Genomic DNA, 25,217 nt, shown 5'->3' with positions numbered 1-25,217 from the left:
GGGTCCCCAGAGAATTCCTCCCTTCTCCAGGTATCTTGGTCTTTGGTTTTCCAGTACCAGGGGGGATGGCACCCCCCCCCCCCCCCCCAACTACAATACTTCAACATAAAGGATTGCTGCATTTGCATTACAAGATTATAATTTCTTCTTTCCAGGGGAATGACTGAAGGCATGAAGTAGACACAGACAACTGAATACAATGTTTTAACACACTTTAATTAGTCGAGAGTTGGAAAATGGCCTAACTTGTCCTATACTAAGGTGGGATTTCCTGATCTTACTTAAACTAATGATAGTATGTGTCAGGAAGTCCAAAACAAATGTCTGTGTCCAAAACCTATACTTGCCCTCACATCCAAATGCTGACAATGTGGAAGGATGTCAGCATCAAATACAAAGTGTTCAAATGAAGGTTTAGTGCTTCTTCCAGCCCTTTTATGGAAAAGGGCGTTTCCCTTTGCCAAGGTATAAATAGTTCACTTCACAAAAGAGCAGACCCCTTACCCACGCTACGAACGGTTCCAAAATAAGTTATCCAGGATGTTCAATGTTCCAAAATAATTCCTTGGCACACTTCCCAGCTCTTCAGTTTGGTTGCCTTTCACCATTTTATAAGTTCATTTCCTCAGTTTCATTTGCACAGGCTTTTCCTTTATGCAATCACCAAGTGGCTTGCATGTAGGAGGGTGCATTCAGTCTAGATGCAGTTGCTGAACCACACGGTCTACCCATTCCAGGCCAGGCAATCGACACACCTTTCTTGCATTATAGTTAATTTGCCACAGTTGCAGCTTGACACTAGGGCTTGACTTATTCCTCTCACGTGCCTTGAAGCTTTATTGTTTCAACTTTAATCACCATTCACTGTTTTGTAAACTTCCACTTGCAATAACCAACACAAGCTTCCCAGTACACTCTCCTGCTAGGAAGCTTATACACTGTTTAAGCTTCTTTGATCAAAACCTCTGATGCTTCGTTTGTCAGGTTTTCTTTATATACAGGTTCACTGTTCTCAATCTTTTACTTCTTCCAATAATGAGCAACAATATCTGATTCACTCTTGACAATGCTCACTTGACTCTCAGCAATGGTTATTCCAAACATTCACTTTTGGTTGATTGGCTCACCTTGTTTATTAACATTGCTTTTCTGTCCCAGCTTCCTCAGATTCGCTTTATTAGTAATTATATTTTCTCTGGCTTTATCACAGTTCATTACTTGCTTTACGCACGTATTCAATATTTGTTTCAAATGTACTTAAAGGGGGGATTTAACGTAATTACAGTCTCTTAAGTTTAACGTCTTGCCATATATTGTAAATATCCCCAAGAAAGCTGTGTCGTTACGCCCTGGTACTCCCAGTGCTTCTGGGCAGACTCATCGGTGTTGCTTGGTGTTTCTGACGAGGAGTGTGGGGTTGTAACGCTTGCCGTGCCTCTTGAAAGCCTTCTCTGTCCTGCCGGTCCTCCAGCGGCTCCACGGACAGCTTCCTTCATGGCTGCTGGTGTCGCCAATGCACCTTACTGCTTCTGTGACACCGCCAGTCTCTGTTATGCTGTGGTTCACCCAGTGGTACTCCACCGGCTTCTCCCTTTCCTCTGCAGAGCTCTATAGCGTTGGCCTGTTTTCCCTCTGGCTTCCCGCTGTGCTGGCTCTGCATCCCTCTCTGGCTTTTCTGGACCTCTCACTGTGGTTCCACATGACTGCTCTTGTATACAGGTCCCTCTCCTTCACGCCTCTCTTACAGTTCCAGCACTGGCTTTTAAATATTCCGACAGCTGGACTAGGTCATTGACATCTAGACTGTGCAGAGTGACTTCTGCAGTCTGTTGTTGTTGCCTCTTCCTCGTCCTAGTACCAAAGTGGTGTTTGTGTATGTAATGTATGGCTCTACGTTTTCTCTTCCTCATCCCAGTAGCAAAGTGGGGTTGACTGGGAAACAAGTCAGGCAAAAGATAGGGAAGAGACTGGGAAAAACCTATAAAGGCCTGGGGTATTTTGGATTCATCATAAAAAGGAAATGGGGGATACCGTTTCACTCAAGGGTGCCTCATCCCCATTCCCCAAGTCTCCTCCACTGAGGTGATCATCTCTCGCATATCCACCCAAAGGGTCAGGATCTGATAGCAACAGCCTTTCCCTGGCCACCTGAGAGGAGGATATGTTGATGAAAGAAGTGAGGATGCCCTCAGATTCCTAACACTCCCTTCTCTTGGTGTCAGCCTCAGTGTGATATTCTCCACACACAGACAGGGGGAATGCCTAGCTTCCCCAGGACTCTCTCTGTCCACTGGGTTTCACAATGTCAGGGGAAACACACCCCCCCCCCCCTTGCCGTGGCTTTTCTTGGCTTGGTTCTCGGTATCCAGTGATTTTGATAAAATCATTTACAGAGAGGGATGTTTTAACAAAACAATAACACAAAAACACAATTTTTTAAAGTTTTTTATATATGGGGGTGGAGTAAGGGATTAAAACAGGTGGGGAGGTCCCTGGGGTGGGCTTAAAGTCATAGGGGAACAGGAGGGTGGCAGACCCCCCCCGTGGATACTCCCCCCAAACAGAAAAAAAGCAATTTGGTGATGTTTTCGGTGTTATGGTTTTTGGTCAAATATCCCTCTGATTTGTTTGTTAAAATCACAAAGAACCTTGGTTCTTACACTCTTTGGCTTGCTTTCACAGTTCATAATACCAGGGGGAAATCTCCCTTGCCCTTGCTTTTCCCAAGCTCTTGGTCATAGTTCGCAGCACTACAGGACATATCTCCCTTCCCCTGGCTTTCCTCAAGCTCTTTATTACAGTTCACAACACAAGGGGGGAATGCCTTCCTTCCCCAGGCTTTTCCTTTTTAAATGTATTTTTGTTGTCATCTGGTTAATAAATAAGCTTTAACAAAAGGACATCAAAGTATCCAACATTTCACTATCAAACAATGCAAATACTAATAAAACAGAAAAAAAATAACACATGATGAAAACACCATAAAAGGAGAGAATTAAACATTTCCCAAAAACAACCTCATTACAAATTCATGATAAAATACCTTCCTCTATCAGACCTGGTACACTACATTGCCAGGTACTGCCATGAATAAGATGACCCAGGAGGCTATTCGTTATTGGTTGGGGGTCCCAGACCTGTCCTTTATTACGTTTCCACCTTTTTGGTGTTCCACCAACCATCCCTGCAACCCAGATACCTATAGGGCACTTTCTGGTGCTTTCTAGTCGGTTGTTGTTGACTTCTCTGTGTCCCTTCACGGGCTTTGGGCTGCTTCCCCAGTGGCTGCGGTGGCTCTGCATTGCTCTCTCCTTCTCAGGCAGCAATGTTCCAGCTGACAGCACGTTCCAGCTCCTTCGGTCGGCTAGATGCCCGTTCTTCCTCACGTTCTGTTGGTCCGTCCACAGTGGAGCTGCAAGCACTGCCTCTGCTGGCAGACAATCATGGGTACCGCTCGGCCTACTTGTCCTGGCTTGAATCTTGTGGCTCCACCACGGAGGGATGCTCTCCTTTCATGGTCTTTCCTCTATTTCTACATACATTCTTCCAATGGGAGTTGGCGAACCACTGGAAGGCTCATTGGAGGTTCTAGGATTAGTCGTTAGGGCTCCATATACCTCCTGTTCATCCCAGTATTTGTCCATTGTATTCGTTATGGGTAGTTCCTGTTCTTCCTCGTCCTTGTTGAGGTTAAGTATGGGGTTTTACAGAGATACATGGATGTCTGTGGTATTGAGGGGAGGGATGTGAAACCGATTTTAGGCCTAGGGATATTTGGGTGAGGGGTACCATACCATGTTTCCCTTAGATGATTGTCCTTGTCCCTAGAGGGGGAGTCTCTCCCCATGCAATCCTCCTGCCGAGTACCACCCCCCAGAGGGACTATCGGGTAGCAGCCTCACCTCCCTGGCCTCATGGGAAGGTGCTGCCCTTGGGAGAAGTGACAACATTTAAGGATTCATCGCCGTACCTAAACATATTACCCACTTCCTACTAGGAGCGAAATTGGTGCTATTGAGGAACTGGAGAAGCAAGGCACCTCCATTCGTTGACATCTGGGTGGATAAATTGTGGCATATGAAAAAATGGACTTCGAACATTAGAGATAGCACAAGGTCATTTATGAAGAAAATGTGGGGTAGGTGAGGGTAGAACCCGTTTGTGAGTGCGCTTAGGCCGTAAAAGCGTGGTGTGGCAAGCTGCATCTCCAGCACAAAAAGGTTTTACCCTAAACCTCTTGTAATACGTTAAAGAGCCATTTGCTTGTGCCAGTGGTTCGCGATATGCATGTAATTAATGTATGATGATTCACAAATTATATCACAGAATTCTTCTGTACACTATATGAATTAGAAACGTCAATATTGGTGCTGCTCCAGATTTATTTTCTTGTTACAGCCGACACGTATCTCGACACTGGGTCATTTTCAAGGCTGTTAGTTTAAACCGAATCATATCAAAATCACATGTATTGACAGTTTCAAAAGCGTAATACATTTACATGTCATATTCATAATTTGTGGGCAGGTAGTTGTAACATGAGGAAAAACAAACAAAAGAACAGGTAATTCAAGAATGAATATACTGCCGAATTGGCATTAACCTCATTTGCCCAGAGATTTGCGTACAGATTGTTTGAAGCACCCTATAGCCTGTGCTCGGCCCATAAGTTCATGTCCTTTTCCAGTGCTTGTGGTAATAGAAAAAATGCCCACTGGTGAACACTTAACTGGTTGATTGGTGCCACCTGATTGAAAGACCCCAGTGAAGCCCACTCTCGTGTCCCCACAGGGTAGACAAAGAGATACAAGATGGAACTCACCACTAGTAATTTAGTATGATTGCCTAAAAAATAAGTATTGGACAAGATGAATTCTCTGCATTTGCTTTGTTATTGTTGACAAATGTAGAATGTGCATAAAATAAAGGGTCACTTACCAGTTGGGTGTGTGCTAACCTGTCTGCAATGTCCAATTTATTATTGGTCTCTTAATATTAACCTTTCTTCGGTTGTTAAAAAGAGTGATAGATACTGGGCTGAGCATGGGTTAACAGATATGCCTAATTGACATATATAGCTGGATAACAACTAGGAAAACTGCCATGGTTTACCTCGAGTAGTGTCTCATTCCATTACTGTCGCTACGTGTAATGTCTAGAGTGTGGCCTTGGTCTTCTTTAGTATGGTCCTGAAAAAAAGCAATGTGTCATGGACATACAACTGCATATGGCCATTGAGTTGCATTGATTCTTGCAATGAGGTGCAGGCTTAAATCTGAGTACTATGCGCACAACGTAGCCTCACCAAATACTCTTTCTTCATATGTCTTCATACAATTGATAATTATACCTTCATATAATTGTTAATTTGCATTTGTTGTTAATTTGCATGTGCTTGTGTAATTGGGTATGCACTTGGTTAAAATACTATATGCACAGCAGTGCATCATCAAATGTTCTTTCTATAGCTATTATAACTTCATTGTCAACCCTCTGCATTGTCCACAAGGCTTTCTGGGTCCTGGGACCTCAACTCTCTCTTCCTAAATATCTTGCTTCTCGAGCTCTTTGCTCATCCGCCTCCAACTCCCTCAGGGTCAGTCGCTTCTCCAAGCAGCAAGTTGGTGGTAGATCTCTTTCTTCGGCAGGGGCCTCCCTCTGGAACAGCCTCCCTGCCTCTCTGAAACTTGATAAGGACCATCTCTGGTTCCGGAAGCACTTCAAGACCTTCCTCTTTGCTTCTGCTTTCTCTCTTCCTCTCCCTTGCTGATCTCCTGGCTGAACCTGAATTGGCACTGGTTACCTGGGTACCCTCGGATCTCGGGCCCAGGTCCCCTCACTGCCAGTTGCACACATGCACTGCCCCCTGGCAACCCTTGCACTTGGGACTGTTTCTGTATCCCTTCAGCCCCTACTAGCACTCTTAGCCCTGCACTTGCCACCAGCTGACCGCACGTTTGTTTGTTGCCTTTATTTATTTTACTGTTATCATATGTACTGCACTGCACTGCCCCCTCCCCTTTCCCCCAGCACTTTTCCCCTTCCCCGCCCCCTGCACTTGTGCGATCTCAATGTCACCTGGCCTAGTAGGATCGAAGTCCGTCTTCCCTCGGTTTCCCGTCCCTTGCCTCGTCGCGCCTTGAAACACTTATGTATAGGTGCGTTATAAATGCCAAATCATACATCTTTTTGCGGCAGGTAATTGAAATGAAGACATACCGCAAGACCACATAAGTCAACTCCACATTGCATGCAGGAAGCGGTCATCGTAAATCAACTGTAACTAACATACCTGCTGGAGAGTTATATCGGACACGTCACAACTCTAGTCAAGAAGCCCAGTTTGACAATGAAAGGCAACTTTTGACAGAGATTTCATGAGAGAGGGTACCCACAGAGTATTGTTAACAAATCACATCACAAAATGAAGGAACTTGACAGATTGACTATGCTGCAATCAACCAGTAGAACAAAGATCATAGGAACATTGACATCATTACTACTAAATACTCAAAAGATGCACATATCCTTTACAGGATAGTGCAAAAACATTGGCACATCTTGCTTATGGACTCTGACTTACGGCAGCATTTGGACAGTAAACTCATGTTTGTGTTTACTAGAGCACCCATAATCAGAAACAAAATGTGTCCCTAATTTTTAGATACCAGCAACACAAAGACGAGGAGTGGGAGCGATTGGCTGAGGACTGTGACAGGCTTCCTCAAGTGAGGCACCAGCAGCATGTGCAGATATGCACATGCGGACTGCGACAATACAGTGACAGAGGGGGCATAGAGATCAACATTAAGGATTTCATCAACTGCAGAACAACCTTTGTAGTCTATGCTATAATTTGTGTGTGCAGAAAACTGTACATAGGGAGCACCATCAGACAACCACGGGTCAGAATCAGAGAGCATTTAGCTAGCCTAAATAGCCAAGACCATAAATTGCCACTTGAAGTCCATTGGCAAAAATGCCTCCCGATGGAAGACAAAAGTGATCTTGGGTTCATTGGACTCATGAGGGGCAAATGTGGGAAAAGAGTAGGTGATTTTGAAATTGAAACTGAGACGCATGGAGTTTAAATGTATCCGTTATCTACGTTGTGTCATCGAAGGACTTAATACTGAACATGAGATGAATGTCTTTCTGTGATAACGGACCCTTACAGCAGCACAGAACCATGGTACTGCATGTTGATTGTTATGTCACATTTTGAGATATAAGTGGCCTTAATAACAGAGACTGCTATGATAGATTTTTGTGTTACTTTTGTAACAATATATTCAAACCACAGCAGGCGTTGGGTGGACCACCCAATACACCCCTGCTAGGTTTACCAGAGACCATTGGAATTTAACTAACTTCATTTTAATGATCCTACAATTAGAGGACCTATTATTCCCAATCTCCATGATGGGACCAGTGCTATATGTTAGATAAAATGCATATAAGAACCCTTGGCAAGGTAAATCGACATACACAAGTTAATGCAAGTATATATCAAGTGTTAAAAATTAGCAAATTGAAAAATAAAAATTACGTGCCTGATTATCTACTCATACGTACCAGCAATTATTAATATATGAGGGAGTTTTAACACTTCACCGCACCATTGTGGTTGTTTTGATGGCTGAATAAGCAAGCTCCCTGAGAATATTGACCAAAATACAGCGGTGACGTCACACGCAATGTGCGTGCGACGTCACACGTTTGCATGACCACATAAATAAACAATCAAAATGGTGCCAACATGCTCCACACGCATTATGTGCCCGAGATCCATCCCGTTTCATCTTGTCCAATACTTGCCTTTTAGGCAATGATACTAAATTACTAGTGGCGAGTTCCATCTTGTATCTCTTGTATCTCTTTGCCCAACAGTGGTGAGTTCTATCTTGTATCTCTTCACCTACCCTGTGACTGGGCTTCACTGGGGTCTATCAATCAGGTGGCACCAATCAACCAGTTAACTGTTCACCAGCGAGCATTTTTTCTATTACCACAAGCACTAGAAAAGGACCTGGACTTATGGACCAGGCACGGGTTATAGGTGTTACGCTCACCTGGCTCCGACAGAGGCGTCGATCTGGACTGGACTGCTGCTGTCTCCACCAATGTGACGTGTAGGGCCGAGATGACGGACTGGACTGGACTGGCCCACCTAGCTTCGTTTGCTTGGCCCGTAGGAATATTCTTCTGCAAGTGGAGAAAGGGAATTAACCACCCCTGGAGTTGAGCGTAAATCCCCCCCACCCCGCTGTTCTCCCCACTGATCACCTTGGATGTTTCCTCTTATAGTCTCACCTGATGATTTGAAAAGATGAGCTCTCCATCCTGCATTGACCACAGGGGCGCGTAGATAACCAGTTGCTTCACTGGCTCGAAGGAATTGGTGAGTTCCAGGACAATATTGACTCCGATATTCCCGGCAAGACGCTGTAAGTATGTAGTTCGTAAGAGTTCAAATGCCTGACTTTCACTCTTGTCCGTTTCCTTGCAGGTTGCAGCTTGACCCTACTGAAGAGTTCCTCTTGGCAACCGGTAATGTTCTGGTAAGGATTTGTATTATCCAACACAGTTCGATAAAATAATGTCCATAAGTAACCTGTTGCTTTCTCCCTTATTCAGGCGCTGAGAGAAAGTATGAAGTCTCGGGGAATAATGCCTCCGGCGGTAAAATCAGGTAAGTCTTTTGTGGTGAGGAGGGTTCCCCTTGTTAGTCTCTTGTTTCACCTTGCTGTCCTTTTGTTTCCCCTTAGGGGCCGGGGTTCGGCTAGGATGCAGTGGAAGCTGCGCCGACCCGTGAAGAAGAATAGTACCCCTGGTGGTAAAATTAGGTAAGTCTATGGGGGGTATTCCTCTGTGTATTCCCTTGGCTCACCTTGCTGTTCTTGTCTTCTCCTTAGGTGCCGGAGTGAGGCGGTAACATGCAGGAGGATGCGGTGAAATGTGAAGATGCTGCGAAGGCCGGTGAGTTCAGCGCGGCGCTGCAGCAGGCGAGGCGACACGCATAAAATAACTTCTTTCTTCCAGCTCGAAGGCACAATGGATCGGGAATTCAGGTAAGGATCAAAAGGTATTGCTCTTGTTATAACCTTTTCTCCTTCTTTCTCCCTTTTTCTAGGAGCTCCAAACTCGAGGCGGGCGTGGTAGAAGACTGGATGCAGACTTGCAGGCACGCTGAGCGTTACGCTGCTGGATGCAGAATAACGCGAAGCGTGTGCTGCTCTTCGGGCGTGGTTTAAATAGCCCCCCCAAAGTATTCCCAGGTAAGTATTCCTCCCCAGCCCCACCCGAGTAAAAAATAGTCCCTAGGTAAAATAGTCCCTTCCAAGCCTTGTTTGGCTTGGAGCTCTTGCAGCATGGTCTGCATCAGGTAAGTTTGCAGCATGATCTGCATCAAGTAAGTTTTAATTTATGAGCCTGTCGCCTATGGTGGCAGGACTGACTCTCCATATGAGCCTGGCGCCATAGGTGCCAGGACTGCACCCAAATAGCCCCTAGCGGGGGTTGTTGGGCTTGCTTGGGGTAACTTGATACCTGCTTCCGGGGTTGCTGGACTTGGTCTGGGTCCCCGGGGGTAGGCATCATGACAATAGGGTGCTTCATACAATCTGTACACAAATCTCTGGGCAAATGAGGTTAATGCCAATTAGGCAGAATGTTCATTCCTGAATCACATGTGCTTTGGTTTGTTTTTCCTCATGTTACAACTACCTGCCCACAAATTATGAATTTGGTATGTACATTTATTATTCGATACTATCACCACTTGTGATGATTTTGATATAATTCTGTTTAAATTAACAGCCTTGAAAACGACCCAGTGTCGAAACACGTGTCGGCTGTAACAAGAAAATAAATCTCGAGCAGCACCAAATGTGACGTTTCTAAATTACATAGTAATCACAGAAGAATTCTGTGATATACTTTGTGAATCATCATACATTATTAACAGGCATAGCTCGAACCACTATCACAAGCAAATGGCTCTTAATCATTTATGAAGACATGGTCTCCTTTTCTTGAATATATGAAGAAGAAAAAAAAGACTAACTGACTCTCCTGGGCTTTGGGCATTACGTGTAATTGACACACCATGATAAAGATTGTGTTGGATATTTTATTAGTTACAAAGCCCTTGGAGTTATAATGCAGCACTAAGAGAGGGGTGCAGGAGGATGGGTGGGGGTGTTTTTCCCCTTTAACATGTTTGTATTAATGGGTGTTTCTGTGTGAAATGTTCTATTGCAAACATGTAATACAAATGTCTCTAAAACAAAAAACGAAATAAAAAAATAATAATAATAATAAAACATAAAAAAAAATGACAAATGTAACAAGAACCCCTGCTTGGATTCTGGGGTGCCTAGTGGGGTTACTCCAACACCCTCCTGGTCAACTCCGCAGCACGCCCTCCTTATAGAAGAGGACAGTCATATTGCTTACTTGCAAGCCACTGCCCCAGCCCGGGTTACCCAGTGGGTCACCATAGGGCGGAAAGAGAAGGGCCACAACACCCAAACTTCTCAAGGAAAACCTGGACTGGAGCAGGAAACCAAAGTCACTGCCACAGAGATGGAAAGACTGGATAGTAGAATGGGTCAAACCACAGAGATGTTTTTAAAGGCCTAGAGAAAATAGCACAGGGGAAACCACACCCCTTTTCCTTAAGAAGGAAGGAAACACGAAACTCCCCATTGAAGAGGCTTGAACATCCAGTGTGACCTGCTAAAAGCAGGAAACCACTAAACCACTGTGAAACCCATACCCAACAGTCAATGCCCCACCAAGCCCCAGAAGGAGGATTTGTGGCCAGGAGCACCCACAAAATACATGCGTTTGCAGAAGGGAGAAAGTAACAGGGGGCGGGCATACACTGAGAAGTCAAGCACTCTAGTGACCCCCAAGCTGGCTGTGCTAATCTTATGGCCTCTGTACGAAGGAGGCCAAGCCCCAAGCAGGCACAGGAAGGAAGTACAACCAACCAAATCAGAACAGAGACCTCTCCTGCAGTCTCAGCTGCAGGTTGCTACTTAGGAAGCCAGCCCAATGGAAAGTACAGCTCTGAACACAGCCACTATAGGTTTAGAGCAGCAAGAGGGCAGGATCCAAGAGCAGCCGACTGGGGAAGGAGTTGAGATAGTATGGAGGAATGGAGGTGGGGGGAGGCGGTGTAGTCAGGTATAGTGAGCAGGACAATATAACCCTGGTAGGTGAGCAGAGCAACATATCCCTAAAGACGGTTGCCAGAGCTTTATTAAAGGAGGATGGCAGAGAGTTGGAAGTGGAAGGTGGGTGGTCAACAGAGAAAGTGATAGGTGGTTTGTTTGATGAATTCGGAAGATCCAAGCCAGAGGCGAGGGAGTTGTTGAAGGTCTGACGTGCAAAGGACAAAAGGTGAAAGGTTGTTAGAGGAGGAAGCAACATGCAAGGAGGAGCTACAGGATTTGTTGGTGAAGGTGATGAACATCAATGGGGTGGTTGCAAAGATCTTAAAGGGAGAGGTAGGACCCAAAGGGCAGAAGAGGTATCTGGAGAGGTGGTGGGAATTAAGAAAGGTGGATCCATGGAGGATGGAATTTGAGAGGAGGTTGTTGGAGGCAACTGCTGGGTAGCATGAGGAGGAGGTCGATAGTCATAAGTTGGAATAGGAGTTGAGAGGCGGGGGAAGACATCCATTTGGAGAGAAGACGGTTGAAAGGTTGTTGAAGAGCAGAATGAAGTTAAAAAGGGGTTAAGAAAGAGAACTGAACCTCAGAGTGAGGGACAAGGGAGTAAGAAGGAGAGCGAGGAGAGGGTCAGAGGAGATCAGGAACACTATATAAGTGATCAAGAGGGTGTGAAAGAAGGTGAACAGTTTCAGAGAGGGCAAATGGACATTTGTTATTAATGAGGAGGACAGAGGGACACAAAATGCCTGAGAGAAGGTGGGACCTCGAGCAAACGTTAGTGGAGAGCCCCTGATCTGAAGGGGTGGATACCAAGGCGAGAGGAGGAGCGAGAGCAATGCTTGGTGGCGAGTAGGTTTGGACCGAGCCAGTCGATATGGACATGACTGCCTCCTCCCTGTTGGACATGGAAGCTTGTGCCCCAAGATGCAGGTGTGAGGTGTGGTGGGTCAGAAGTAGTATGCGGACACTTTGAAGACATTTCCAACATTGGTTTTAAGACTAAGCAGGCCCATTACTCCCTATAATTATGGGATGTTCCTGCCTATATAATTAACTAAGGTGCTCGTCAGTCACCCAGAAACATCCAAATTAAAAGAAAGTCCACTGTCCAAAAGTAACCCTATTTGACCCTACCACTATTCAAAGGTTTGGGTCGATATCAATGCGTTCTGTGATTTTACTATGCATAACAAACCTTGTATCATGTTGCGCATAGAAGTACTGCAAGTCTGGAAATCTCATCTTACAATACTGTCAAATTCCACACGATGGCACCATTGCACATCATGTTGGATTTGACAGTTTCGTAAAATGACATTTCCCAAACTGCTTCATGTTTAACTGACATCCATTTCTTGCATTCCTTCCAATTTAAGCGGGGGACACCCCTGCATCCCCTCTGCTCCCATGTTACCATAACAAAAAGGAGCGGGGACAATCCTGCAACCTTTGTATTGTATAATATATAAGCCATACGAGCACAGGAAGGCGCTTGTGGACCCAATTATATTGAGATGCGATCAATTCTTAATGCTGTTTTTAGTAGTAATCCGCTATTCAACTAAATGTATACGGTGAAAACTACCAATACCTATTCAAAACAACTTCGATCAGGAGAATGACTCACTTCTCCTGGTGAAGCAGCGTTCTGCTTGGCTTTAGTGTTCTATAAATATCTTATTTTCAAATAGTCTCTAATCAACTTCAGTAGGGCTTGCAATTCTTGGATAAGGTCTCCGACTCTTCCCTTATCGTGTGGGATTATTTTCCAGGGGCTCTACGTTTTTTTGATCCTTATATCCACATTGTTTTTTCGTGTACAACCTTGCCCAATATTAATTTTCTCAAGTTTTAGACTTCTTCCAGCCTCCTTCATATTTGTATGTCGTTTGTTTTGACTTTGCGCTTTGTGGCCCTATGGGAAAGTAGCGCATTGGAAAAATTTAAAAGAGATCCAAAGAATAACAATAGCTTCTCTTGGCTGGGTTATCCCTCCAGGACTGTTATTGTGTACCCTTCTTAGCTTAGACTTATCTTGATCATTTGTTTATTTATCCACTACTTAACAATTATTCCCTTTGAGGGTTGGGGTCTTCTCCCCTCGTCCCAGGCAAGTCTTATCCACTGATTAATATTCTCTTAATAATATGCAGGTTTACACAGGACGATCCCTCCTATTTTGTTACAGTTCAGATTGATCAACTTTGTAGTGCGCGTTTCAGAAATTTCATTGGGATGAGTTTCTCCACACCTAACTATTCCCTTTTGGCTTCCCTGTCTTCCCATTCTCCCAGTTACCTCTCTCTTCATGGGGAAAGTCTTCAGGGACTGCGGTCACTCAGACCTTCTTTCCTGCTTGGCATCTCTTTCTCAGTGGTCTTCTCCATTGACATCTCTTCGCCAGTGCAGGTCACAAAACAAGCAAATGCCATCGGTCTAGAGGTGGGGTGGGGGGAGGTAAAAGGACACCCAAGTGAAATTTGGGAGTTGGAGTGGGTCTTGGGAATGAGTTCGCAACACAAAGTATTTCTGTGGTCTCGACTACGGACAGAATAGCCACAAATAGCTGATATTTGAAAGCAAACCGTCACAAAACCAGCGTGTGTTGTGGGGGGAATGGGAGAGGGCAGGGGCGGTGAGGAGGCCATCATGGGTGTGTGGGGGGGAGGCACAGAGGAGGAGGACACTTGGTGAGGGCTGAGGGGCAGGAGAGCATTTCTTTCACCCGATTTTCGATATTCACGAACTACAGATAGTCGAAAGTATCTGTAGTTCTGTACTTGCGGTTATAGAAAAAAAAGTTTAAAAAAAATAGAAAGACCACCTAGAGCAACATGGCCTGAATGGGCCCCCTTCCTCGCTTTGAAGCTAAGCAGAGTTGGTTGCGGTTACTACATGGATGGGTGACCAGATGACATTTGTTTTTAGTTTTAAATCTCTCATAACACACTAAGAAAACACACAGCATACGCATTTCGTTTTTTTAAAACCGAGCTGCCATCAGTCCTTGAAAGCCTTGCACTCAGAGACCAGTTTTATGCCTTTTGCTGAATTGCATTCTGGTATTTGTAATCTCCCAGTCAAGATGGGGGGGGGGGATAATGCCACAATTGTACACTTTTTGCCTAATATAGTTCTATAATGATTTATATATTTGAGTGACACTATGGCGTGTGTACTTTTCAAGTTATCGTTATAAAGCAGAGTATTGTTGAAAGCCAGACATGGGAGTGAGGAGGGGAAATGATGAGAGGGCAAGTCAGTAATGAGTATTTTGCCACGATGTGGCAAGAGAGATTGCAATCCTGGACACTGCTAAAATTATTTGCACCCGAGTGTGGCTGCTTTTCAAGGCACAAGTAAAGGACACATGTGGATGGACAACGTGGCCTATTTTCAGAGGACAGACACAACCTTTTGTTTGTTTTTTGAGGTTGGCAAGCTTGCTCAAGTATTTGTCATGTTCCCAATACAGATGCTTACCCTCAAGACCACAAGCACTTGTTTCGTATTGGGATTTTGTTTTCCAGGGAAAATTTCACAAAAGATTGCTGGGTTTAAAAGGTGAGCACATTGTATACTTTGCTAGCATATTTATTGGAACATTTCCTCTCTCAGGTTATTTTTCTGGTGTTCAATATTTTCTTCATTTTTTGAAAAGTCCAATACTATTTTTTCTTGCACACTTTCTTCTGCAGGGAAGGTCAATCGAAGTACATTTGTATATTTCACTTTAAGATATATGTTCATGTTCACTTAATGTGCGTATATTCATGGGTGCCAGCTTTTCTATGCTGCTTAAATGCGTTTAGTTGGGATCGTGCGATGTATCACAACAGTCAGCAATAGACCGGACATGAAACAAGGGGCTTGTAGCATGCTGCTTAACCAAAGCATGTGATCCATGGCAAATAAGTTAATCTCACTGCACATTGCCTAAAACATTGTCAGGCCGATTCATGGAATCAACGTGTGCCGAAAAAACGGCGCACGCGTGCGAAAACGTGCGATTCGCAGTGAAATAGTGAAAATCGCAGTGCAAGTGCGATTATCGCGGTGCAAGTGCGATTATCGCACAGAAAACATCGCACATCTATTCATGGAAGTCCGTGCACGCGCAAAATGTGGGATGTGCACTGAAAAAGTGCGGCGCACGCTGGCGCACAGGTCATCGAACGCCGTGCGATAAGGCCACAGCGAATTCGCACATAGCGCGGCGCCCATAACAAAAGTAGGCGTAACACGGGGCGTCACAAGCAGAATGGGGAACAACTCGTGAAAATGTGGGTGTCATGGGGGAAGTACAGGAGGCAAGTGCGCAGAACGCCCACACGCTAGCCTACAACACGTATTCATGGAATCAAATAGGGAAAAACAGCACACGGCCAAAGACGCGCACAGGCCCATACATGTCCGCCACACGAAAGCAGGCGGTAGCGTCCCTGCGCAGGAAGAAAATGAAAATGTGCGCCAAAGTCCTACACGCGCGAGAAGGCCCACACGCGATCGGGCCTGGGGGAGCGTGTGCGTGTATTTCAGAGGTGCGCAAGAAGTTACACACGCGATCGGGCCTGTGGGAGCGTGTGCGTGTATTCCAGAGGTGCGCGTGAAGTTTCACATGCGATTGGGCTGCGTGCGGGTATTTCCGGGGTGCGCGGGAAGTTTCACACGCGATCGGGCCTGGGGGAGCATGTGCGTGTATTTCAGAGGTGCGCGAGAAGTTTCACACGCGATTGGCCTGGGCGCGTGTATTTCAGGGGCTCGTAGGTGTTTCCACACGCGATCGGGCCTGGGGGAGCGGGGTACGTGTATTTCAGGGGCTCGCAGGTGTTTCCACACGCGATCGGGCCTGGGGGAGCGGGCTACGTGTATTTCAGGGGCTCGCGGGTGTTTTCACATGCGATCGGGCCTGGGGGAGCGGGCTACGTGTATTTCAGGGGTTCGCGTGAAGTTTTTCATGGGGGGGAGCGGGGTACCACTCACTGTCTTCCTTGCGTGTAGAAGAACGCGTAGCCAACACCCGCTGTGAAGTAATAGCGTGTGAACCCCAATGGATGGAAAAAAACGCACCGCACGAAAAGCACGTACAGAGCAGTGTAAAGGCACGCGGGATCTCCAAGCCCTGCCAGGGGGAACGCCCGTGCGCGAAATGTCACAGACGCGCTTACGCTGTAAGGGCCTTTGGTCCAATGAAATCGCATACGCGTGCTGACGCGCTTACGCGCTAAGGGCCTTTCCTCGAATTTCACTCTGACGTGCAGGATTTTCACATGCCAAATCACTCCGTATCAAGCTGGCCACGCGAAAACACACGGAAGACCACGCTCCTGCCCAGAAGGCCGAATTACTGCCCCCCAGTGCCCGACCAGCCTCCCACGTGCCATCTGCTGCTGCCTGCCTGCCTGCCTGCCTGCCTGCTGCCACCGTGCCCTGCCATTTGGTGCCTGCACATCAGCCATCTGCAGGTGTCCAGTTGCTGTGTCCACCCCTGCTGGAACAGAAGACTCCCGACTCGGATAACATCGCTCCACAGCCCAGCCCCAGGACCCAGTTGCCCACCCACTCCTGCCCCTGGGGTTGCCATGTCGGGCACATCAACATCTGGCACCCGGCCAGAGGGGCACCAGCTTCACTGCCACCGAAGTTGGTGTCCTGGTGGAGCAAGTCCTGGGGCAGTATGATGCCCTCTTCGGATCGTCCCGCGCCAACAAGGAAGGACAGGAGAGGATCTGGGCCGACTGTGTGGTTGCCATCAACGCGGAGGGGGTGGCAACCCGCACCATCCAGAAGGTCAAGAAGCGCTGGGAGGACTTGAGGTCCAGGACACTCATAAAGGCCCGGCGCCTCGTGGAGGGGGGCCGGGGCCGCATGAGTTCCATCCAGATGAGGGTCCTGGAACGCGTACACCCAGCGCTCCACGCCCAGGTCCTTGAGAGGGAGACCCGTCTGGAGTTGAGCGGTAAGTGGCCAAGCATTGCTGTGTGAGACAGGGCATGTTGCAGTGTGCTGGTTGTCTGATACTTGCCTGTATGTGTGACAGAGGCCATGTACGCATGTATGTGTGCAGGGACATCATGGTAATGCATGTGCGACCAGTAATGTGTGAACCGCACGGATGTTGCATGTGTTTAAATGCAACATGGGGAGCCCTATGCAGATTGTACACACGAGAGCATGGCAGTCTCTGTTCCTGGACATGGGTGGGGGTGAGGGATGGGTGCTAATGCCAGGTACATATATGGTATCCATGTCTGTGTGCCTGACCTGTGTGTCTGTGACTTGTGAATGCCATGGATGCATGACACGTCTGTGACAATTTACAGATTCACTGATGCAGCCTAGTCATCCTTGTATCCACTGTGATTGGGGTGTACAGGGCCAGATGGATGTGACTGAGGTGAAGTGTGTGCATGTGATAGGCATGACCCATGATGCATGTGAGTTCCATTACATTGTATGTTTCGAGAGTCCATTGGTCATGTATGGAAATGTCCATGGCATGCACCATGACTGGCACTGTGTGTGTTTTGCCTGGACTGACACATGTGTTGTGGAGGGACATGATGGAAGTGTACTTTGACAGTGGCACTCATCTGCTATTGCTTCCTGTCTAGGGGACCATTGTACAGTACCCTGATGCTTGTGTTCTATGACTCCCTCTACGCAGCGGCTAGTGAAGAAGAGGGCGGAGACGGCGCTGTGGAGCAAGGCGGCGGGGATGCCCCCACGGCTGCAGTGGAAGGGGTGGGTGAGCCCCCACAGGGGCCTGCTATGGCGGAAGACGGTGAGGAGCCATCCAGGTTGGTGGTTTCCACAGAGGAGGAGGAGGCCGCCACTGAGGCGCACATGGGGCCTGGTGGGGGCATCCCTGCTGGTGCAAGTGGTGCAGTCCAGGGGCAGGAGGCAGCACAGGTCACCGTGGAGGGGCCTGTGCATGTCGCTGTCCCTGACCCTGTGGGTGCACCACCATGCACCAGCAGGGATGCACCGTCCCAGGCCCGTCCGCAGGTAGAGGGGATGTCCATGTCATCTGACTCCCCTCCACCTGCGGACGAGGGGACCTCTGGCCGTATGGAGAAGGTCCTGATTGGGGTCGTGATGTGCACGGCTGTGATTCGTGATGCCGTGCGTGCTTCCCAGGAGGAGCACGCACTTCATCAAGAAGAGCACCGTGCCGACGTGGCCCAATTGGGATCGTCCATGTTCGGGGGTTTCCTGCATGTGTCGGCCAACCTGGCGGCCCTCTCCTCCTCTGTGGAGACTATACGCCAGTCGTTCTCCTTGCCGTCTTCCGGCCCAGATGCCACCAGGGCCCCCTGTGGACCTGCCCTGACCAATGCAGCCAGCTCGGTGGGGATCCCATCCCTGCCACAGTCGGGAGTCAGAGGTCCAGCAGGGGTGGACACCACAGCAACTGTACCCCAGCAGATGGAGGATGTGCCGGCATCATCAGGCAGGGCACGTGCACGACGGCGTCGGTGGATTCCATCAGCCTGGATGCCGTCGTGCTGGCAGAGGCAGTGGCGTCGGAGGCAGCAGCGGAGTCAACGTGGGAGGCATCATGGCTCGGGGCCATCAACATCAGAGGGGCAGGCATCGGCCGGAGGGCAGGAGGACCCAGGACGTGTGGCAGCGGTTGGGCCAGCATATAGGTGCGGAGCGGCGGCGGGCGGAAGAGGCGCGGCTCACAATGGTCAGGGCGGAGAACTCCATGCGGAGGGCCCTGAGGCGGGCCGAGTGCCTCGAGGCAATCCGCAGGGGGTTGGAGGAGGAGATGGCGTCGTCCCTGCGGACCCTCGGGCCATGGAACAGGACCGCCTCCGGGACATCGAACAGGAGTTCGATGATGCCCTGGCCCGGAACACCACGGAGTGAGCCGCTGGACTTGCCCGCCGCCTTTGTATATAGTTATAAGGTTAGTGTTAGGTTTCCTTTAATTTTTTTTTTTTTTATTTGGTTGCGATTGGACAATGCGCCACATTTTTGTATATAGTTCAGTTTTTAGTTAGTTGTCATAGTTAGGTTTCATTTGGTTAGGCTCATGGACCCGGGATTATCTTGTAAATAGTTCTTCAATGGATTTTTTTATTTTTTGGATTTTTTTCATCGCCATGGAGCAATGGTTTTTGTTTATCATTTACACTTGGATTACTTTTCTGACTGTGACTTTGGACAACATTAATTTTGATTGTGCTGTGTGTTTTTGATTTTTTTCATGGACATGCATCTTCTTTTGGTTGTTTTGCTTTGTGGTTTTTCTCATTTCATTTCCATTCAAGTTGATTTTCAATACATTTTTATTTTCATCCTTCAATGTGTCGTATCATCTCATTGCTTTCATGCATGTCATGTTGGGTGTTTTAACATTCACTTGCAGCCATTGTGTGTGACAGACGTGTTAATTTGCATTTTTTACATTGGGTGTGTAACATGTAATTGCCTTTGATATGTGGGTGGATGTGATAGTTGGTTGGGGCTTTTGGCAGGGGAGGATGGCCATTACGACATGATTGGGACCCAGGTGCAGGGGGGCATGGATGGGACATGGGCGAGGGCCTGGTGGAGGGTGCCCCTGCACTGCTGGAGGGGCGGGGGGTGGGGAACATGAGTTGGACATGGGTGGGGGCCTGCTGGCAGGTGCCCCACAGTGCTGGGGGGTGGGGGGGGCGGAACATGGGTTGGACATGGGTGGGGGCCGGTGGCAGGTGCCCCACAGTGCTGGGGGGTGGGGGGGTGGGGAACATGAGTTGGACATGGGTGGGGGCCTGCTGGCAGGTGCCCCACAGTGCTGGGGGGTGGGGAGGTGGGAGACATCGGTGGGGGCCTGCTGGCAGGTGCCCCACAGTGCTGGGGGGTGGGGGTGGTGGGGAACATGAGTTGGACATGGGTTGGGGCCTGCTGGCAGGTGCCCCACAGTGCTGGGGGGTGGGGGTGGTGGGGAACATGAGTTGGACATGGGTGGGGGCCTGCTGGCAGGTGCCCCACAGTGCGGGGGGGTGGGAGACATGGGTGGGGGCCTGGTGGAGGGTGCCCCTGGTGGCTGGGGGTGCAGGGGGACATGCGTTGGTGGGCAGTAGTGCAAGTTGACATGTGGGTTGGCTGGGGGGCATGGCCATGGTGGATGGGGTGCCTGCAGGACATGTGCAGGGTAGGCCCCTGTGGTGTGAGCCACCTGCAGGGGCCGTGGAGGGTGTAGAGGGAACACCTGGGAGGACCCACACGTGCAATTCACGTGTGGTGCTCCCCGCGCACCCCTGTAATACACGTACCCTGATGAAATCGCGTGTGGTGCTCCCCGCGCACCCCTGTAATACACGTACCCTGATGGAATCGCGTGTGGAACTTCCCGCGCACCCCTGAAATACCCGCACGCAGCCCAAATCGCATGTGAAACTTCCCGCGCACCCCTGTAATACCCGCACGCAGCCCAATCGCGTGTGAAACTTCCCGCGCACCCCTGAAATACCCGTACGCAGCCCAATCGCGTGTGAAACTTCCCGCGCACCCCTGAAATACACGCGCCCAGGGCAATCGCGTGTGGGGGTTCCCGCGCACCCCTGAAATACACGCACCCAGGCCAATCGCGTGTGAAACTTCCCGCGCACCCCTGAAATACACGCGCCCAGGCCAATCGCGTGTGGAACGTCCCGCGCACCCCTGTAATACCCGCACGCAGCCCAATCGCATGTGAAACTTCCCGCGCACCCCTGAAATACCCGCACGCAGCCCAATCGCGTGTGAAACTTCCCGCGCACCCCTGAAATACACGCGCCCAGGGCAATCGCGTGTGTGAGTTCCCGCGCACCCCTGAAATACACGCGCCCAGGCCAATCGCGTGTGGAACTTCCCGCACACCCCTGAAATACACGCGCCCAGGCCAATCGCGTGTGGAACTTCCCGCGCACCCCTGAAATACCCGTACGCAGCCCAATCGCGTGTGAAACTTCCCGCGCACCCCTGAGATACCCGCACGCAGCCCAATCGCGTGTGAAACTTCCCGCGCACCCCTGTAATACCCGCACGCAGCCCAATCGCGTGTGAAACTTCCCGTGGACCCCTGAAATACCCGCACGCAGCCCAATCGCGTGTGAAACTTTCCGCGCACCCCTGAAATACACGCGCCCAGGGCAATCGCGTGTGGGGGTTCCCGCGCACCCCTGAAATACACGCACCCAGGCCAATCGCGTGTGAAACTTCCCGCGCACCCCTGAAATACACGCGCCCAGGCCAATCGCGTGTGGAACTTCCCGCGCACCCCTGTAATACCCGCACGCAGCCCAATCGCGTGTGAAACTTCCCGCGCACCCCTGAAATACCCGCACGCAGCCCAATCGCGTGTGAAACTTCCCGCGCACCCCTGAAATACACGCGCCCAGGGCAATCACGTGTGTGAGTTCCCGCGCACCCCTGAAATACATGCGCCCAGGCCAATCGCGTGTGGAACTTCCCGCACACCCCTGAAATACACGCGCCCAGGCCAATCGCGTGTGGAACTTCCCGCGCACCCCCGAAATACCCGCGCGCAGCCCAATCGCGTGTGAAACTTCCCGCGCACCCCTGAAATACCCGCACGCAGCCCAATCGCGTGTGAAACTTCCCGTGCACCCCTGAAATACACGCGCGCAGCCCAATCGCGTGTGAAACTTCCCGCGCACCCCTGAGATACACGCGCCCAGGCCAATCGCGTGTGAAACTTCTCGCTCACCTCTGATATACACGCACACGCTCCACCAGGCAAATCGCGTGTGGAACTTCTCGCGCACCCCTGAAATACACGCACCCAGGCCATTCCCGTGTAATACTTCTCACGCACCCCTGAAATACACGCACACGTTCCCCCAGGCCAGTTCGCGTGTGAAACTTCTCGCGCACGCGTGTTCCCGACACCCGTAATACGCGTTCCCCGCTTTGCGTTTGCTGTTTGCCAGTCCGGTAAACTGGTACAGGGTTGGCGCAGCCCTTTGCGATGGTTTTGCGATCTTGATGGCTTTTTCTTGCGCGAGGGCGTTCTTGGGGGCGTAACTGGTGCTGCTGCAGGGTCGCTGCGCCACTCTGCGCCACGTCTGCTTTTGGAGGTGAGAATCCATGAATACGCTGTGCGCGGAAATTGATTTTATCGCAAGCGGCTGGCGCAGACATTCGCACGGGCACGCTGTGCGCCAACCGCGTGCAACACTTTTGAGAGGAATTACATGAATCGGCCTGTGTGAGTTCTCAAAGCCTGCAATCTTTTATACATAACAATACCATTGTCAAAATATGTAAACATCAGTTTGTGATTAAAGTGTTTCTGCAATGGGTTGCATGTGTTTTAAAATACAGAGTGGCCGTGCCCACCGGCCATGGGTAGTGGTGGTCTGGTAGTGTTCTAAAATGGACAGTGGGCATGGCTGACAGTCGTACCCACCTGCCATGGCCAAAGACAGTGGGCATAGCTGAAGGCCATGGCTAGTGGTGTGGCAATGTTCTAAAGCCACCTTAACTTTGTGTCCCCTGTTGCGCAGCCTATGACCACAATGACGACATCACTTGACATCACTGATGACATCGCGAATATCATATGACATCAGTGGTTATTTAAATAATGGCATCAGACATAGGACCACTCTAGGTATTTGCCCATATTTAGACTACCCTAACGTTTCTACATATGTGATATTAGCATGTTAGAATAGTTCATAACAATTAGTAGAATGTTTAAAACAGTAAACAGCTACACATGCATCATTGCTACACATGCATCATATGACTACTTGTGAAGCTTTCCTTTGTAGTACTTTGGTAAAAGATTAAATCTGAATTATGAATAGTACACTGCTTAGAATGTTCCAGCGTGTGCCAAATATAGCTAAAACATGTTCACTATAATATAATCTGTATCTACCTTTACAAACAATATTAGTAGAAATAAATAGAATGAGACATGTTGAAATTATTTTCCACGTTTTTAAATAAACAAATGTAAATACTCAATTGTTTTATTGTAAGAAAAATGTGTACACGTATCCTTTTCAAAATGACATGAGAAGTGTTTTAAAACAAGGAACTACTATGTGCTATGATGTATTTTAAGATTTCCATACAAGGGTATTGACAAAAAAGTAATCATTACTCTAAACGTATATATGTATAGATAAGACATGAAGTTTTAAAATTCAACATTTGCTTGAAAACATGTACATAGATTTATAGTTCAGTGTGTCTTTTGTAAGTAATTAACATGTTCAAATTGAAATAAAACACAATGTACAAAGTCAAAGTAATCTTTAAATAGCATCCAATTTGTTAATACATTGACTTTTGTGTATTGTCATTATTGTGGTCATAAGCTGCGCAACAGGGGGGCCAAAGAGAAGATGGCTTTAGCTGAATTTCAGGGGTTTTATTGTGTTAAAGTTCTCGCCTTAACGTCCCTGCAGCTAAGGGTATATATCAATAAACTGCATTTGACCAACAACAAACTGTAAGTCAAGCAGTAGATCTTAACTGCTTGTGCTGCATAAAATCAACATTAAAGGCTCTGTGCTGGCTCCAGCTCAAACAGGCAATAACCTTTATTGTCCGCCCTTCTCAGATTGAGAGATCGATTCGAAAACTGTGGGACAAAACAGTTCATCAGATAGATATGCCACTATGATGCTGGCAATGGGTTTATGAATAGTGGACTCCAGTGACGCCCACACTGACATAGGCCATCCACCAGGAGCACGATTAGCAACCTCGTAGTACTCGGAACAACCACCAGCTCAGGTTGGCGTTTAAGCCAATGCAGACAGAGAAAAAGGAGCTATGGCAGTGTAAATATGTCTTTAGCCTATGTGACTCCCCATCAGAACTTGATGGACGCAGTTTGTAAGGTGCATTTTGGGACAATCATTTGATGTTCGAAACAATGGCCAAAGAGGTTTCTGTTGATCATTTCTTTACAAATGCCTCTCCTTCAGACTGCCCAGCATCCGATGCCTATTGATCGTTGGGCTTTAAAGGTTCTACAACAGAACCACATTGTAAAGGTTGACACTAATGTTATTGTAAATGTATATGTATGGGAAATACTAGGGAACTGTTGTGGTGCGAAGCTGTCCATTTATAAATAATGCATGTTTTAAGAGCAAAGTAAAGAGAGGGAAAGACCACTGAACTCTGTTACACCTCTGTTTTCTAACAGCTTGATTGACGGTGGTGAACTGAAAACCCAAGACATACTGCCAAAAGGCTCTTTTTCCAGTGTGATCATGCACGACAACAAGAGTGAGCAGCGGCTTCTGGAGCTAAAGGTAAAAGGTCACAGATTAAGCAAGGTATTGTGGAGCAATTTACATGCCCAGGCCTTGGGATCATGGTATCGGTGAAGGTCGAGAGAGGCTGCACAGAATCGAAGAGCAGTGCTTTTCAACGTCATTCACCAAAAGCCAGTTTTGTTCCCCTGTGGCAGCTGGTGAATGTCAAAATAGGCGTGTCATAAATATCAGAACTATCTCCACATTGTACAGCATGGTGGGAGAGAAGAGGCACACTACTCTTCCCAGGGGAGTGTCTTGTGACGAAATGTTTAATAAAAATTGAACCAAAAGGCAAATTCTGTGCAGCACACTTTACCAAGGACATTGGCCGAAATCACACTTGTTTTTAAAGTTGTGGAGGGAAAATCATGGAATACCCGATACTTCACGGTCCTTATAGTGTGCCATTATTTTTCCAAAACTGCAGATGATGTAGGTGCTCATCAACCAACAAATCATGTGTACGAAACTAAAAACAGGATTTAGAAATTAGGGACCACTAAAACACGGCAACTACAGCCTTAAAGAGGCCGATTCATGGAATAATTAGCGCGGCGCAAGTGGGCAAAAACGTGCGATTCGCAGTGGAATAGCGAAAATCGCAGTGAACGTGCGAAAATCGCACGAAAAGCAGCGCACGTCGATTCATGGAAGGCCGTGCGCGAGAAAACCAGCGGATGTGCGAAAAAAAAGTGCGCGGCGCACGTTGGCGCACGTTGGCGCACAGGCCATCTAACAGCGTGCGCCAGGT

General features: G+C 48.2%; 2 protein-coding genes across 6 annotated transcripts in view; one reads left to right on the top strand and one right to left on the bottom strand.

The window, feature by feature from the left end:
• DUSP18 (dual specificity phosphatase 18) overlaps positions 1-25,217 on the bottom strand; it is a 250,281-nt gene that overhangs the window by 111,853 nt on the left and 113,211 nt on the right. The gene's annotated exons all lie outside the window — the stretch shown is intronic.
• LOC138492147 (uncharacterized protein C5orf52-like) overlaps positions 1-25,217 on the top strand; it is a 144,516-nt gene that overhangs the window by 91,928 nt on the left and 27,371 nt on the right. The window contains exon 2 of the mRNA XM_069619149.1: positions 24,352-24,460. Coding sequence (XP_069475250.1) covers positions 24,352-24,460 — 109 coding nt within the window. The remainder of the gene's footprint in view (positions 1-24,351; positions 24,461-25,217) is intronic.

Source organism: Ambystoma mexicanum, chromosome 10, assembly GCF_040938575.1.
Source record: "Ambystoma mexicanum isolate Mex_15411 chromosome 10, UKY_AmexF1_1, whole genome shotgun sequence".
Lineage (NCBI taxonomy): Eukaryota > Metazoa > Chordata > Amphibia > Caudata > Ambystomatidae > Ambystoma > Ambystoma mexicanum.
Note: the sequence above shows the minus strand (reverse complement) of the source record. Positions and strands in the feature narration are given on the sequence as shown.